Genomic DNA, 17,225 nt, shown 5'->3' with positions numbered 1-17,225 from the left:
GAATGTGACTTTCCCAGCAACATTTAGGGCGTTTTCGAAAGGATAAAGTGGATTTTTTACGTCGATTCATCACTATGGATGACACTTGGGTCTATCACCATGATCCTAAATTACACCAAGAGGCTAAAAAGTGTTGTGAACCTGGTTCTTCGACTCCTAAACTAGGTCGTGATCAGAAATCGGCGAAGAAGGTTGTTGTCCCAACAATAGGCGGCCCGCAAATTAAACAATATTCAAGTCCTTGTAGCTGTAGGCTGAAATCTTTATTTTACAATTAGTTCAAATTTAATAATAAGAATGTACAATATAAAACTTACATTTTGTTCGCTTGCGGCGCCTGTGCTCGAACAATGTAGAAATCAAAAAGAATGAGTTGACATTTTTATGAGAGAATGAGAAAATGAGAAAATGGCAAACAGATGAGTGCGATGGGTTGCCATCGCACCTTTCGCAACAAGCGTGAATGTAAATTTTTAAATGAATGAATTTCGCAACAAGCGTGAATGCAAAATTATAAAATGAATAAATTTCGCAACATACCCCCTCTCGTAAATTTCCTACGAATTCTAGTATGAAATTTACCAATTCAATTATGACTAGTGACATCGAGTTTTGCTAATTTAATTACGGGTCGGGTGCACAGACCGTTTGCTAGTTTCACCACAGCGCTACGAGCCTCTCCGTCCTTTCCACGGTGGAGATCTATAACTATTCCTTTCGGCCATGAGTTCCTTTTCGCATTGTTGTCAACGATGACCACGACGTCGTTTATTTCGATAGGTCGAATCGGCGGGTGGAACCACTTAGAACGTCTAGTAAGGCACGGAAGGTATTCTTGGATCCAACGCTTCCAGAATTGGTTAGCTAGCTGGTTTGAAATTCGAAAGCATCGACGGAGAGCTGGCCCACTGTCGTCATCACAACCTGATTCGCGAATTCCACTTGAGTTTCCTAACAAAAAGTGATTGGGCGTAAGTGCGTCGTCGTCTGCAGTCTCCAAGGGCACATATGTCAGAGGTCTTGAATTAAGAATATTTTCAATGTCCGCTAAAGTGGCCCTTAGAACTTCTTCACGTAGTATTGCTTCGTACGTAATATCCATTAAAATTGATTTTGTTGACTGTATCATTCGCTCCCATGCCCCACCCATGTGAGGAGCCGAGGGCGGAATGAAGGACCACTCGATTTGGGGATGTCTTCTCTCTAGGTCATCGGATGACACCCTTTCTATCTCGCTGATAAGTGCTCGGCTGGCACCACGAAAATTTGTGCCGTTGTCTGACACAATGCGCTTCGGGACTCCTCTGCGGCACACGAACAACTTCAACATTAGCAGGAATGTCTCCGTCGACAACGACGCGGCGATCTCGATGTGAACGGCACGACTCGTCAGGCACGTAAATAACACGCCCCAACGTTTTTCACGCCGCCGGCCAACAGCTACGTCGATAGGGCCAAAATAGTCCACTCCTGTAAACGTGAATGGCCTTGTAAATGGTGACAGTCGTTCTACAGGTAGACTTCCCATTTGAGGCGGTTGCGGCTTAGCTTTACGATTGCGACATATTTGGCATCTTTTGGCGCACTCCTTTACCATCGATCGCAAAGCACCGACGCAGTATCGCTGGCGCATCTCATTGACAATAATCTCATTATGATGGTGGTGAAATTTTCTATGGTAAAAATCAATTATCAAACGCGTTACTGTATGATTTTTCGGTAGTATTATAGGTCGCTTAACATCGACTGCTACTCCTTCTAAGAAGTCGATTCGACCTTTCACGCGAAGAATCCCAACCTCGTCCAGATACGGCGACCATTTATATATAGCAGACTGCCGTTGAATATTTTGACCGTGTTGTAGGCTTTTGACTTCTTCGCTAAACGCATTTTCCTGGCTTACGGAAATAAGAATTTGCTCTGCTGCTTGAATATCGCGCAATTCGAAAAGTCTTAGTAGCGAACGTGGCGTAAACTTCAAGATCCGGCGCAGGAAACGCAAAACAATTTGTTGTGTGGAAAGCAGTCTCTCCCATGTGCTAAACCTTCGTACGTCTGGAGAAATTACTGACAGGGTGGGGAACAATGGTGTACTTGTACTTATGTGGTGCAGCTCTGATGTAGCGCCTACTAGCTCCCCTACAGGCCAACTAGATTCGGGCTGGGCTAAGAACTTTGGCCCTCGAAACCAGCGTGCATTGTCGTCAAAATTGCGAACGTCGGACCATTTTGTGCCCTCATCAGCGATGTTTTCAGAAGATGGCAACCACCTCCACTCTTTAGCGCTGGAACCCTCAAGAATTTCGCCGACACGTAACGCAACAAATTGGTGGAACTTTCTTGCATCTGAACGCACCCAGCATATCACGTTTTTCGAATCTGTCCAAAAAATTCTACGGCTTACCTGAACAGAAAGTTGCTTGCCTATAAAAATTGCCAACCGCAGGCCCAGAACTGCTGCCATTAACTCCAACCTCGGTATTGAAATGGGCTTCAATGGTGTGACCCTTGTCTTCGAAGCCAGCAATGAACAGTTCACCGCGTTACCAACTTCAGCACGCAAATACGCCACAGCAGCATAAGCGTTGATACTTGCATCCACGAAAATGTGCAACTGGTTACTCTGGCTACAGCTGGAAAGTAAGTAGCACCGAGGAATTTTGACGTTGTTTATCGAAGAAATTCTTTTCAACCAGTTCCACCAGTTACTGCGATCATCCTCTCTGATAGGCTCGTCCCAATTAACACCTGAACGCCAAATGTCCTGTAGGATGATTTTTGCTTGTATGATGACATACCCGAGCAGTCCAAGGGGATCGAATATTTTCATGATCGTACGCAAAACTTGTCGCTTCGATGGGAATGTGTGCTCATCAAAAACTTCTTTAGGAAACTTTTCCACAAAGGTGAGCTCATCCGACGCTGGTAACCACCACATTCCAAGCACCTTTTCGATAGTAGCTTCAGGTTCCTCAAAATATCTGGACAGCAGCGTGCTGTTAGCAGAGAGTGCAGTCAAAGTTTTCTTGGAATTGGATACCCAGTTTCGCATCTCGAAACCTCCTTCGTTATGGATCCAGCGAACAACAGTAGCCAAACGCGATAACTCTTCCTCATTGTCTGCACTCTGAAGCCAATCATCGACGAACGTGTTATTTATAATGGCTTGTACAGCTTCGGGATAGTTTTCGGAAAAACGTTGTGCATTTTGGTTTTTTACGTAGTTCGCTAGCGAAGGAGAACACGAAGCGCCGAAAGTCAACACACACATGGCATATACATCTGGCTGTCGATTAGACTCACCGTCGCGCCATAAAAACTTCTGCGCCACTTGGTCCTCTTTGGCTACCTTAATTTGGTGAAACATCTCGCGTAAATCCCCGCATATTGCAAAAGGCTTTTCGCGGAATCGAAGAAGAATGCCCATCATCGAATTTAGCTGATCAGGTCCTTTTAACAGCATGTTGTTAAGTGCAGTATTTCCAGCTTTGGCTGCAGCGTCCCATACCAATCTAGTTTTGTTTTTGTTAACGTTGAGCACCGTGAATATGGGAAGGTACCACGATCTGCCACCTATCGATGTTTCAAGTGACTCCAATTTGCGTATGTAACCCTTTTTCTTGTAATCGTCAATTTTGTCGACGATAAAACGGTGGAGTTCAGGATCCCGCTTCATCTTGGCTTCCAAGCACATTAGTCGACGGCGCGCCATAGGAAGTGAATCGGGTAAATCGACGACGTCTTGTTTCCATAGCAATCTTGTTTCCCATCTCTTCTCTGTCGGCAAAAACTTGGTGAATTTTTCCATCAATTGTAAAGCACGTTCATCATCCTTTGACCGAAGCGGTTTAGCTGGCGCATAGACACCGATAGCGTCGATAGCAAAATACGCCTTCATCTGTTCGTCCATTCGGTCCCTGCTCGTAGGATCGCAGCTGCAGATGTGGAGCACGCGGGGCATCACTGCGTGTTCAGATGTGTCTCGACCGTAAACGGTCCATCCCAGCCGGCATCTAGCAGCAATCAGGTTGGAGGTGCTACTCTCCTTAACTTCAATTGGCACACAGACTTTCGCGTTGTCGACTCCGATAAGAATTCGAGCCCTAGCACCGTTATATGGTAGTATAGGTAGACCTCTGAGATGGGCATGCTTCTCCATGGTATCGCGGTCCAATGTTTGAACAGGCAGGCCTAAATGAGCAATAGTGCGTACACCTCTTAACATGTAGTTTGGAGAGCCCAACTGTGTCGATGCGATCTCAAAACTTACAAACTTGGAGTTATTTTCGCTTTGAGTAGTTTCGTTAGTCCATCGCAGACACAACGCCTCGGACGGCCCGTCCAATTCAAGATAATCTGCAAGCTCATTCTCAATTAAAGTACAAGACGCGCCTTCGTCGATGAGTGCATAGGTGTCAACAGATTTGGATGCGCTACGAACAGTAACGGCGACGTACCTGAATAGCGAGTTCTGCTTCTCCTTTGGTGAGCCTGAATGACGTTCGTGGTATAGCGCCGTTTGCTCATGACCGACGTTGCTCTTAACGGGAACAGGCGTATGCAGAAGAGCGTTGTGTGCCATCTGGCAGCCGTCAACCCCACACCTATTCTTCAGATTGCATCGGCGAACATAGTGAGAATTGAAACAGCGTAAGCAAAGTTTTTTCTCTCGTACAAACAGCCATCGATCACTTCGCGAGAGCGCAGTAAATTCTGCACAGTCTGACAGCTTATGGTTGGCGCCACACTTTGGGCATATAGTCACCTTCGCGTTTACCTCTAAATTTTTTCCGATAACTTCATGAACTAAAATTCTCGCGTTGTGGGAATTGCGGCCTTTCTTTACTTCAATATTTTCAAAGGCAGCTGTGGTTGTGGGTGGCTCACATCTTGTTACTTGACTCGCGCATGTAGCAAGTCCGAAAAGCCAATCGTCAAACACCGCAATGTCGACGCGACCGAGCGACATACGATAGCCGCCCCAATTGAGCCTTAGATCGCTTGGCAATTTGGCTATCAAGTCATTAAGCAACACAGGATCGTTTAAATAATCGGCCAGGCCTACCGCCTGGATCGTAGCGCGATAGTTTTGCACTGCAAGTGAAAATGCTATGAGCGTTTCCAATTTATCGGCCCTAACTGCTGGCTCTTGTCTCAATTTCATCTGCATTGTTTGATGAATAATGTCAGGCCTACCATAAAGCATTCTCAATGTGTTGATTGCCAGACCTACTGTTGCTGGCATCATTAACCTACCACGCACCGCTTCGAGAGCTGGTCCCTTTAAACACTTTTGTAGTCTGATCAGGTTTTCTTGATCGGTGAAGCCACATCGCTCGGTAGACTGCTCGTAATTCGTGATGAATAGGGGCCAGTCCTCAGGCCTGCCGGAAAAGGTCGGTAAATCCTTGGTTATCACTTGCCTGCTGGAAATCTGCGTTGGTGTTAAATTGACGTCGGATGTGCTATATTGGCTGAAAACGTTATAAGAGGGGTCGCGCGTTTGGTTACACGATGGCATAATGTTCGGCTGCATGAAAACAGAAGTATTCGGTGGTGGTGCCACGCGGCTATGCATATTCGTCTGTGAACAAAATGGCCGAAATGTATTGCCGAACGTTGAATAGGTTAGCGCGCTACAAGGCATAACAGCCGAAGTGAGGTTAGGTATGGCACCATTAGCAATGCCGGGCCCACACGTGCTTGTAAATGCATTGACTGCCGCGGTTTGAAACAGCGGTGCACTGGTGCTATATACCATGTAGTGCGGTTGAGTTCCATGAACTGATGTTATCATGGATGCGTTGTTCACGCCCGGTACTGTAAATGTGGAAGGGTGAGTAGTGGGCGTTGATGCGTGACAATACGGTGCACTACCAGCTGTGAATGTCGATCCAATTCCAGTTGCTGTGTCGTTGCTAGGCTTGTCAGCCTCACCAATGGTCGCCGCCGGTGGTATTTCACTGCCTTCCATAAGTACGCTAATATGTTCGGAGTCTTCCATTTCCGAACTTCGATGGCCAAGGGACTTCAGAATCCAAAGAAAAAATATTTGTTTCCGAAACAAAATATTTCAGAATGTTGTCCCAACAATAGGCGGCCCGCAAATTAAACAATATTCAAGTCCTTGTAGCTGTAGGCTGAAATCTTTATTTTACAATTAGTTCAAATTTAATAATAAGAATGTACAATATAAAACTTACATTTTGTTCGCTTGCGGCGCCTGTGCTCGAACAATGTAGAAATCAAAAAGAATGAGTTGACATTTTTATGAGAGAATGAGAAAATGAGAAAATGGCAAACAGATGAGTGCGATGGGTTGCCATCGCACCTTTCGCAACAAGCGTGAATGTAAATTTTTAAATGAATGAATTTCGCAACAAGCGTGAATGCAAAATTATAAAATGAATAAATTTCGCAACAAAGGTGTTAACATCAGTGTTTTGGAATGCTTGTGCATGACTTGCAAACTGGTAAAACAATAAATTTTGAATATTATATTAGACCAGATGAAGGAAACAGCTCGTGAAAAAAGAGACAGTTTGCAAAAGAAAAAAATTATTTTTCATCAGGACAAGGCACCGTAACACAAGAGCATTTTGATAATGGCTAAAATCAATGAATTAAAGTTCGAATTGTTGGAGCATCAACCGTGTTCACCAGATTTGATCGCTTACCACTTTTATCTGTTGCCAGACCTAAAAAAATTCACGCGTGGAAGTCGTTTTTCATCAAATGATGAGGACATAACCTACTGTGGAAGCGTTTTTTGCAGTCCTCCCAGATTCTCACTTCAGGGATGGAATTCATAAATTGGAATCTCGCCAGAACAGGTGTATTGATGTGGTGGTGATAATCAGAGAGTCTATACTGAGTAATAAAATGTATTTCAAACCATAAACCTGTGTTTTTCTTATCGAACCGCAAAACTTATTGAATAAAATAGCATATTGAACCAATAAAACAACCGAGGGTTAGTGGTCAAAAACCGACAAAACAAAAGTCGCTGAATTTGCGAAACACTTTTGTGTTAGTTTTTAAACCTTTCCCAAGCCAAAATCCCAAAGAAGATAGCGGCTGTCTTTTTAGACATAACACAAGCATTTGATAAAGTCCAGCATGCAGGTCTGCTATACAATCTCAAATGAATCTGCGTCACTGCTATTACAAGCTGCTTAAATCATACCTAGAGAGTAGACACTTTATTGTGAAAATTAAGAATGAAGTTTTAGCCTGCACGAAAGTGAGCAGGCGTGCCTCAAAGGACAAAAGCGCTATGTTCTTTATTTACTGCCGATCTACCCTTGGTCACGCTAGTCTATTATTGCGACAAACTCAGTTAACCTCGGTGAGGACTGACTACATCGTCCCGATGGTAACGTTCAATAGGAATTTTGCCACACTCTTTCCATCTAAAAAAGAATGGAATAAGGGATTCTCTCTAAACAACTTCGATACCACAGTCTATACAGATAGCAGTAAAATGGACTGTGGTGTTGGAGCTGGTATATATTCTCATAGACTTGGAATTGAAAAATCTGTGCGTCTCCCTAATACCAGCAGCGTCTTCCAAGCGGAAGTACTAGCAATTGGGGAAGCCTGTAGGTTACTAATCGCAGATTTCTCTTTTAAGGGCAATATCGCTATTCTTTCGGATAGCCAAGCCGCAATCCAGGCGCTGGACGCGACTATAACAACCTCTTAAGTGGTGGAGCAAAGTAGGAATAGCCTCACCAACTTGAGTGAAAACCATAGAGTAACCTTAACTTGGGTCCCGGGACACCGGAACATAGAAGGTAACGAAAAAGCTGATGAACTGGCAAGAGGGGGATCTGCCATGAATAGCGCTCTTGCAGTACCAGTATTCACTCCACTAGGTGCGGTCAAGAATGCAATCTCCCTAAAATACCTTCGAATTGCGGATTGTAGATGGAGAGACCAGACGAAATGCAAAGTCAGCAGAACGTTATGGCCCACCTACAACCTCAAGCAATCGTTGACATTAATAAATATGAAACGACGGGACACCTGTAGACTTACGGCAGTCATAACTGGCCTCTGGTCTATCGGAGAACAAGCCGCCAAAATGGGCATCCCTCACAATACATACTGTCACAGTTGTAAACAACCGGAGGAAAAAGAAACAATCTTCCATTTCCTCTGTGAATGCCCTGCCCTATGGAAGGACAGAATGTTAACCCTGGGCAAACCGCTGTTCGAGAGTCTCGAGCAACTGGCTGGCTTAGACGTCAACAACCTAATAAGGTTCCTAAACCGCACAGACTGGATATAGTCCTGCAGCAAATAACTGTTAAACAATTTGGTAACGAGAATGTGGCAACAAATTGGTGCGGAAGCGCTAGTGGGATTCTGGATGAATCACCACTCTAACCAACCAACCAACCCTTGACAAACGCACACAACTACATACCCAGACGATACCGTTGTAATGAACCAATATGATCTTGCCCCCAATGCTTCATCTCTACTGCAGCACAACATCGACAAGGTCAGGACCTGGTTGAACAAGTGGCGTATAAAAGCCAAGCAAAACAAATCGGTACAAATAACGTTCACACTCCGCAAAGACGCATATCCTCCAGTAAGTTTAAATCACTGTCAAATACCTCAAGCTGCTCAGGCAAAAAAAAATGTCTGTGTATTCAACTCGATAGAAGCTTAACATGGTTTCCACATATATTCTTGGAGCAACTGGTTTAAAACTTCACTCGCATTATCACTGGATCTACAAATCTCTACTTAAAGGGATCCGGTATTTTGAGGATTTTTTTTACAATAAAAAAATTAATAATGATATTTAAATTTTTTAAGCCTTTTATTTAACGTCTTTTACATACAACAATGAAAAAATTAAACTTTTTTAATTTTAATAATTTAAAAAATGACGCTGAAGTTGACCCTCCCGAAAAATTGGACCTGGACGGTGTTCTCCATTTTGGCTCCTCTATTTATCTGACTGTAGCTATGTCCCGCTATTAGAATAAAAAAGAAAAAAAAATTGACAAAATGGCGCGGTTTTGAATTTGACACTCTAAAATCAGTTTCAGTTTTTTAATAAAAAAAACGAAATAATTGAAATAATTATATGATTCTAGTACGGGCGATAGCTATAGATGTTGTGAACAACATATTAAAATTTCAGACGATTCGGTTGAATAGTTTTTGTTTTTTTTGACAACACATGGCCGAAAAAAATCGTTTCGAGATAAATGAGTTTAAATTTTGAGGTACAGGAGCGCGCGGACCCCTCTGTACTTATTTAATGGACCATAAAAGCTATAATATTGGGAATTTCCGGTTGAAAATTTCACAGTACATTCTTAAGACACTATACTTTCGAAATATCGAGAGAAAAAATCGAGACTTTTGACTTTTTTTTCTAGACCACTGGGTCCCCTTAAGCCAATATGGTCTATTGGGCCCAGCCCTGAAATCAAACCTAGAAATTCTTCAAAGGTTTCAATCCAAAGTACTACGCATACGCATGTACAGATACACCATGATGTGTTGGTAACGAAATAATACACCGTTAAAAAGTACCAACTTTATTCGATGAAATTAATTATTTGATTAAATTTGCGCCACCTTGTACCTATGTATGGACACATCTGCATTAACAAGCACGCATCTACCTGCATTAGCTTTTCGTGTAATATGACTGAATAAGAAGTAAATATATGTATATATATAAACTCATTAGAAAATCCTACACCCCTGCATACATACATATAGATGTTACAAACGCCGTCAGTGCACTATTTTGTGGAAAAAAATAAAATGAAAAATCCCAAAATTACTAGAAAATTAAGTATAATAATGATGAATTGCAGAATTACACCAACACTTCGTCCATGGCCGTATGTATGCACGCACGCACGAATAACTCATCGGCAAGTACCAAAGTGGCAGCCTAGAATTTAATTTGGAACACGCCACAATCATAGACGCCACCGGCTGGCTTTCATAGACAACACACAAACATACCTGTTCAGCTAAAATATGTATGTATGTACGCCCCTCTACCCAAGGCGCTTACTCAGCTACATACATACATAGGCCACTGCAACAGCTAGCGCACATTCGTCTAAGATAAATAATTTCTTCCGCGAAAGCATGGCTCTGCTAAGCTTAGCTGCACAGCTTGGCTCGGCAACTTGGCAATGAATGATCCACTGACGCATCGACAACATGAAATTGTGCTTTGATGAAGATTTATTTAAATTACATGTTTGCTCGTACCAGTGCAGGCCAATAGCACAAACAATGAATGATTGAAGTGCATCGTCCGTGTGTGTGTGTGTGTGCGTATGTGTGGCATGCTATTTCTAGTGCTGCAGATTTGAGTTGCAAAGTCGCAAACCACATCAGCACACGCTGCATTGTGGCTTTGAACCTGAGACGGCAGTCAGCCAACATGCTAAAATGCCATTTCTCAAGTATGTATGTATGTATGTACATTTGATTGTATTGGTCTATTAGCATTGGCCTAGTCGCTGCGCCAGCCGCTTACCGCTTTTCATAATGCAATATGCTTATATACTTACACACCTGCATATATACATACATTCATACATATATACATACATGCATAAATGCATGCATACATACATACATACATACATGCATACATATACATATGTAAACAATAATAACAGTGCAATAACAATCATAATAATAAAATAAAGTTGCGCATGCGCGTTGCATTTCGGTTAGTTTGCAATTTTTATACTCACTACAATTGAGTGTGTTGTAGTTGTTGTTATTGTGGACGTTGCTAAGTTGCGTGTTCATTACGCCAAAATGTACCGGCTGTAGCATGCAACAGTTGTTGGCGCGCCTTCCCCACAGCTACCACTATTTCTCATGGAAAGGTTCATTTCAGCATTCCATGCAAGCTAACGTATGCTTCTGTGTTGTAGCACACATACATACACACTTCGGCATGTATGATCGCATATGCACATGCATCTAAATTTTTTTCAACAGTCGCAGAGCCACCATTTGTGGTTGCCATGAGGCACGCTCGTCTCGTCTACCAACCAATAAAATTTCATTTGATGCATTACCAAGCTACGTACGAGTATTTGTGGTTGTTGGTGCTTTGTGAAAATAATTTAATTTTATGAACACACAATTTATGTCATTACAGTCTTCAGCGGCGCAAGGTTAATGGGTCAAATTGTGTAGGCAATTTGTTGACAGTTCCCGCTGCTTTTGGTAATAAAGAGTTCAGGAATTTTGGTGTGTGTGACAAAATGTGAATGTCACCACGGATGTGGTCAAACTTGTTGTGAGGAATGGTTTAATATTACAGAAAAGGTAAAATATACATACCTATACATTTATATATACATACATTAATATATACACTGCTTTAAATAACTATAACACAAGGACTTATTGAACAGTTTTGACAATTTATTTGTTTCGCATTTAATTTTAATATTTTTTTTATGAAAATATAGTGCATTCTCTTGCAAATCCTATAAATGCAAGATTCAAACTTCCTGAAAATTAAAAAAAAATCTCAAATTTTCACCAAAATTTTACATTTTTTATGCAATATTAAGCTTTTAGAAAAATTTAGGGTATGCAGTTTTATAGCCCATAGAATTCTGACATAAAAAGATAACAGTGTCAAGGCGCTCAGAAACTGCGTTGATTTTTGACAATTTTTTTTCTGCGTGTTTTTCACATTCGTTAAATGGAGAAAATGCTAAGACCGCCGGATAAAAAAATTGCCGAAAATCAATGTGTGTTTTGAGCCACTTTAAACTTGCACTTTACTAATTTTTAATGTGCTAAATAAATGTGTACCCAAAAAAAATTTTTTAAGTTCTGGTTAAAATTTGAAATTTTTTTATTCTATATTATTTATATTTTATTTTTATAAGTTTTGTGCAAAGTTTTAAACCTTTATTTATATGATATTTTTGGTATAGTTAGCTATATTTTTGTAACAAATTTATATTTAAAGCTGGTCTAAATGTTGTGGTACTATAATTTTTCTCAGGCTGTATAGACCATTAAAACTTTCAAAAAACAAGAAATCATTTTAAAAAAATGTTTAACCTGCTGAAGTTTGTTACAAAATTTTTTATATAATATAACAATATTGTATAGACAGTAGAATGGAGCGTCTTGACAACGCTTCTCTCAAGTGCATACTTTGATGCTATTGTGGACGCCTTTGAGAGCGTTTTTTCGGTTCGTTGGTAGAAACTTTAGGATCTGAGCTAAAAGGTTAAAGTTGTGTTCTAACTCTCTATTCCAGAAGCAGGCCATTGGCAGATGGACCCACACGGATACATTTAAAATTACTAAACAATCGTAGCCCAATTTCAACAAATCCAGAACTGACGAGTTGTTAAGAAAGCTACGAGCAGACACGAGCATATTCAGAATTACGTCAATAATAACCGGCCACTGGCCTTTGGGAGTCCATGCCAGCCAGATGTGGTGACCGTAGAACGATAGATGTAGAAGTTGCAATCAAGAATAATCGAAGGAAATAGTCTTTCACTATCTGTGTGAGTGCCCAGTCTGGGCGCTCGGCGGCATAGACTGCTGTGAGAATTCTCGATGTTTAATTTGAAAGAAATTGCAAAAAAGAAAAAAACAACATAGGCATTTTCTTAGTCAAATCATGAAGGTTTGCGTAATAAAAAGCAGTGGCCCTGCAAGTATATCTTGTGCTAATTGGGACTGGGCTGTGACACTCAGACAGCACCTCTAACACCACCAACAGGTATTATGACGGGTTTGCTGTCGCGAAGCCATTGTGTTAGACCAGAATACTGTTATGTAAATGAATAAAATTAAAAAAATATCTTTCATGCAAAGAATGCTTGCAATTTTTTTATTTAAAATTCGCAACACCGTCAACAAAAAAAAAATTTTCAAAAATCAATGTGAATTGTGAAGAGCATTCAAGTCACACATAATATTGCTAAAATTGAATGGGCTAAATATATCTAGAATATTTGTAAAAATTCTGACGAAAACTTTTGAATTCTTGATAAAAAATTTGTTGAATTTTTTTAAATCTGCACAAATAGTGAAAATTTTAGTTATTTGGTTTTTGTTGTAGTTGAATCCATAGTTTTAGAAAAGAAATTAAAATAAAATATTAAAAAAAAAATTAAAAAAATAAAGAAATTTAATAAATAAATAAAAAATAAAAAAATGTATTAAAAAAATTTTGAATAAATAAATAAAAAAATTTAATAAATAAATCTATATATATAAAAATGAAATGATGTTCGTTTGTCCGCATTTTTTTGGGCCGATACGAGGCCAATTTTATTCGTTCTTTTTTCATATTATAGGGATCCACTAGGGGAAGGTTTTTAGCAAAAAAAAATTTCTTTTAAATATTTTCTTCATATAAAAAAAAGAAAAAATCAAAATATTGTCCAAAACAAAACTTGCTCGATTGTTAGATTAAAGTAAGTTTCGAATCGACATTCATTTTATGTGTAATTTTATGTGTATAACTTTTTTTGAATTTTTTGTATTTGTATTGTGATACAGAAATGTATTGTATACAGACATTTCAAATGATTCGAATGAAATTTTTTTTTTTTTTTTTTATTTCTTCCATAAAATATTACACCTGTCGTTAGACAACAAGTAATTTGATTTACAAAAAGATGGAATGAGAGTGATATTGAAGGGCCAATGCCCCCAAGCTCATTTAGAAGAAATATATACATATTATTTAAAAACAAGTGGTTAACAAACAATGATATATACGATTAGTTGACAATTGATTACAAGGATTTTGCAAGATCTGTTGGTGTTTGACGGTTAAGCCGACTTTGGGTAGATTTTTCTTTATTTGGTAGTCTTCTCATCATAGGATTTGTATGCGTTAATAGTCTATTTATGTGTCTTCTGCTAGCGCTTTGTATTGTTTCATCAATAGTATCGATGTCAAGGTCGCGATGAATATCTGCGTTAGGTATGTACCAAGGTGCATTAGTTAAGGTCCTAAGTATTTATGAAAATAATGTTTCAATTCAATTGAGCAATGCTTTCTTTGACCAATTCTATATGGAAATGAATGCGTTTGCAAACGATGTTTTCGGCTATGAACAAATGTTGGAATCGAATGAAAAAGGAAAGAAACGCGAAATGATAAAAAAAATTCTTGGAAAATTTAAAATGAATGGTGCTTCATTGGAAAAATTCAAAGGTAATAAGAACATACAAAAGATAAAGTTAGAATTCGAATTTTTAGATTTATTTTGTTTATTTCTCATTTTTTTTCAGAAGTACACCACACAACAACTCATTCCAACTCTGATTTTGAAATCCTGTTGGAATTGGTGATCGATAATTTTGTCACTATAATGGTCAATGGAAATTTGCGTGTATCAGACCCTGCATATTATTTACCATATCAACTTTTTATGGAACATATGGACCAAATGAACACAAAAAAATAATTTAGTTTTGTTTTGATTTTTTGCAACATTTTGGTTTTCAGTTAATACAATAAAAACAATACTGTTTTTTCGTGAACACAAAATTCTAAATTTATTACGTTGTTTGTTTAGAATTTTTTTAGAAAAAAAGTAAATTTTTTGGTTTTGAGGAAATTTGTTTAATGTTGCTATTTGTGAAAGCGTAGATATTTGTAAGTATTTGACTATAATCCTAAAAGTTAATGGAATACCACTATGACACATAGAAAACATTTTTTCAAAGGGGTGTTTTTCGAAAATTATAAAAAAAATTGTTTTAAAAAATTTTGAAGAAATAAAGTAAAATAAAAAAATTTCGATAGCATGAAATTTTTTCAAAACCAAATTTTCCTCAAAAAGATAAAAGAAATTTCTTCGAAGAGGTGTTTTTCTAAAATTACAAAAAAAAAAATTTCAAAAATTTTAAACAAATAAAATAAAATAAAACTTTTTCAAGGGTATGAAATTTTGTCAAAACAAAATTTTCTGAAAACCAAACAAAATTTAAAAAAAAAATGGTGTTTTCAAAGCATTTCATATTCCACTATTAATAGAGAATACATTTTTTCGAGGGGGTGTTTTTCAAAGCGGACAAAAATCTTTTTTAACAAATCAATTTAAACTTTTACAAAAGTATGAAATTTTTTCAAGAACAAAATTTTCTCAAAAACGTTAAATTAAAAAAAAAATTTTTTTTTCAAAATATTTAATTTTCAGCAATTAACTGAGAAGAAATTTGTTAGAGCGAAGTGTTTTTCAAAACTTCAAAAAACACTTTTTAACCAAAAAAAATAAACCTTTTTTCAAAAACAACAGGAATGATAACATTGCCTAACAATTTCTGCACTTTTGCACAGTCTAAAGAGGCATTGATACAGAGTGTATTTCCAAACATAGTTCAACATTACAAAAACCATGATTGGCTCAGCGAAAGAGCAATTTTAGCTGGGAAAAATAAGGACGTCAATGATATAAATTCAGCTATTTTAGATCAAATACCTGGTGACATAGTTGCGTATAAGTCAATGGACACTATTACTGATCAAGATGAGGTCGTAAATTATCCAACTGAATTCTTAAACTCACTCGATTTGCCAGGCTTACCACCTCATAATTTACGATTAAAAATTGGAGCACCGATTATTATGCTGCGCAATAGTAATGTGCCCCGACTTTGCAACGGTACCAGACTCGCTGTGAAGAAGCTAATGGGTAACGTTATCGAAGCAACAATTTTGAAAGGGAAGTACAAAGGAGAAGACATTTTGATACCCTGAATTCCACTGATTCCGGCGGATTTACCATTCGATTTCAAACGTTTGCAGTTCCCTATTCGCCTTCCCTTCGCTATGAAAATTAATAAGGCGCAAGGACAGTCTCTACAAATGTGCGGCATTAATTTAGAATACCCAATTTTTTCTCATGGACAATTGTATGTAGCTTGCTCACGAGTTGGCAAACCATCGTCATTATTCACGCGAAAGATGAAAAAACCAAAAACGTTGTCTACCAAAAAGTGTTACAATAAAGTTCGAATGAAATTGTATCAAAGAGTTTGCTTTGTTTCGTATTAATTTTATTCTCTTTCAGCAAATCATTGAATTTATCGTCTAGCGAAGCGGGCGAGGGTACGCTAGTCAAAAATAAACAAAACATTATTTGAATTTTATTAAAATACAAAAAAAAAATTTAATAAATTAAAAACAAAAAGTCAAAACCACCACCAAATGTTGCTACTTCTACTATTGTGACCAAAAGTGTATGAAAAATATTTAATACGGTTAAATACGTGTTTTCAGGTTTATGTCGGCTATTATTCACTACAATTTAATCGCTGTTGGGAAATTCATCGTCAGCTCTGCTGTTTCGAAAGTGTTAACTTGACAAGGTTGCATGCGGCACACTGTTATCGTTATTCTTAATAATATTAAAATTGATTAAAGCCATCAAATCGACATTTCCCAACCCATTTATACAAAAACCCACATGAGTTTCATGTCCAATTTGTCAACTCCTCAGTTACATTGTAAACTTTGACATTTAAATTCCGAATGCTAAACCACAATTCAACACATCCAATATACGAATTTCGGAATGATATTCAATTCAACTCATTCAAACGCTGGCAAAAAGGCACAGCTGTTGCCTTCAAGGCTTGTATGGTCTTCCTAAACTGTGAAGTGGCCACCACAAGCAACACAATCACATATGTATGTATGTGTGTGTGTATACATCTACTTGGATGGCTGTGTGCTCACTGAACTCTTTGAATGAACACACCTTAAAGAACTGCCAATCTTGAAATGAAATTAAGCGCACAATTTCAATCTGCAAGATGAAAAAATAATAAACGAAAAATTGAAAAATTAAATAAAAGAGAATATCAACAAAAGTAAGCTACAAAATGCATTAGGCTACTGCAAGATCCACCCAATCCAGCCTTAATCGAGTTAGACCAGATCAACGTTGAGCAAACCGAACAACCGAGTTGGCAGAACAAATGAAAAGGCCCGAAAAACTGAGCGTCGCATGTTGGACGGCTGGCAGGCAGAATGACTGGTTGGTTGTTTCGTTGGCTAACTCGCAGAAAAGGTGGTGCCGCTGCCTGCCGTACCTCGGTGGCGAGCAGACAATTACATTTGACATTTGCCGATATGAAAAAACGCCAACTTAGTCAGCCAACTCAGCCAATTTAGAGCTGCAGGGATTACAAATAAAGCATAACTGTATTAAAGC

At 38.7% G+C, this 17,225-nt stretch overlaps 1 protein-coding gene across 1 annotated transcript in view; it reads right to left on the bottom strand.

Moving 5' to 3' along the window:
* LOC129244110 (uncharacterized) overlaps nucleotides 1-6,004 on the bottom strand; it is a 46,086-nt gene extending 40,082 nt beyond the window's left edge. Inside the window, exons 1-2 of the mRNA XM_054881725.1 lie at nucleotides 3,304-6,004; nucleotides 1,320-3,228 (exon numbers count right to left, since the gene is read on the bottom strand). Coding sequence (XP_054737700.1) covers nucleotides 1,320-3,228; nucleotides 3,304-6,004 — 4,610 coding nt within the window. The remainder of the gene's footprint in view (nucleotides 1-1,319; nucleotides 3,229-3,303) is intronic.
* Nucleotides 6,005-17,225: the final 11,221 nt, after the last annotated feature.

This window comes from Anastrepha obliqua, chromosome 4, assembly GCF_027943255.1.
Source record: "Anastrepha obliqua isolate idAnaObli1 chromosome 4, idAnaObli1_1.0, whole genome shotgun sequence".
Taxonomy (NCBI): Eukaryota; Metazoa; Arthropoda; class Insecta; order Diptera; family Tephritidae; genus Anastrepha; species Anastrepha obliqua.
The sequence above is the reverse complement of the archived record's forward strand: the minus strand, read 5'-3'. Positions and strand labels throughout refer to the sequence as shown.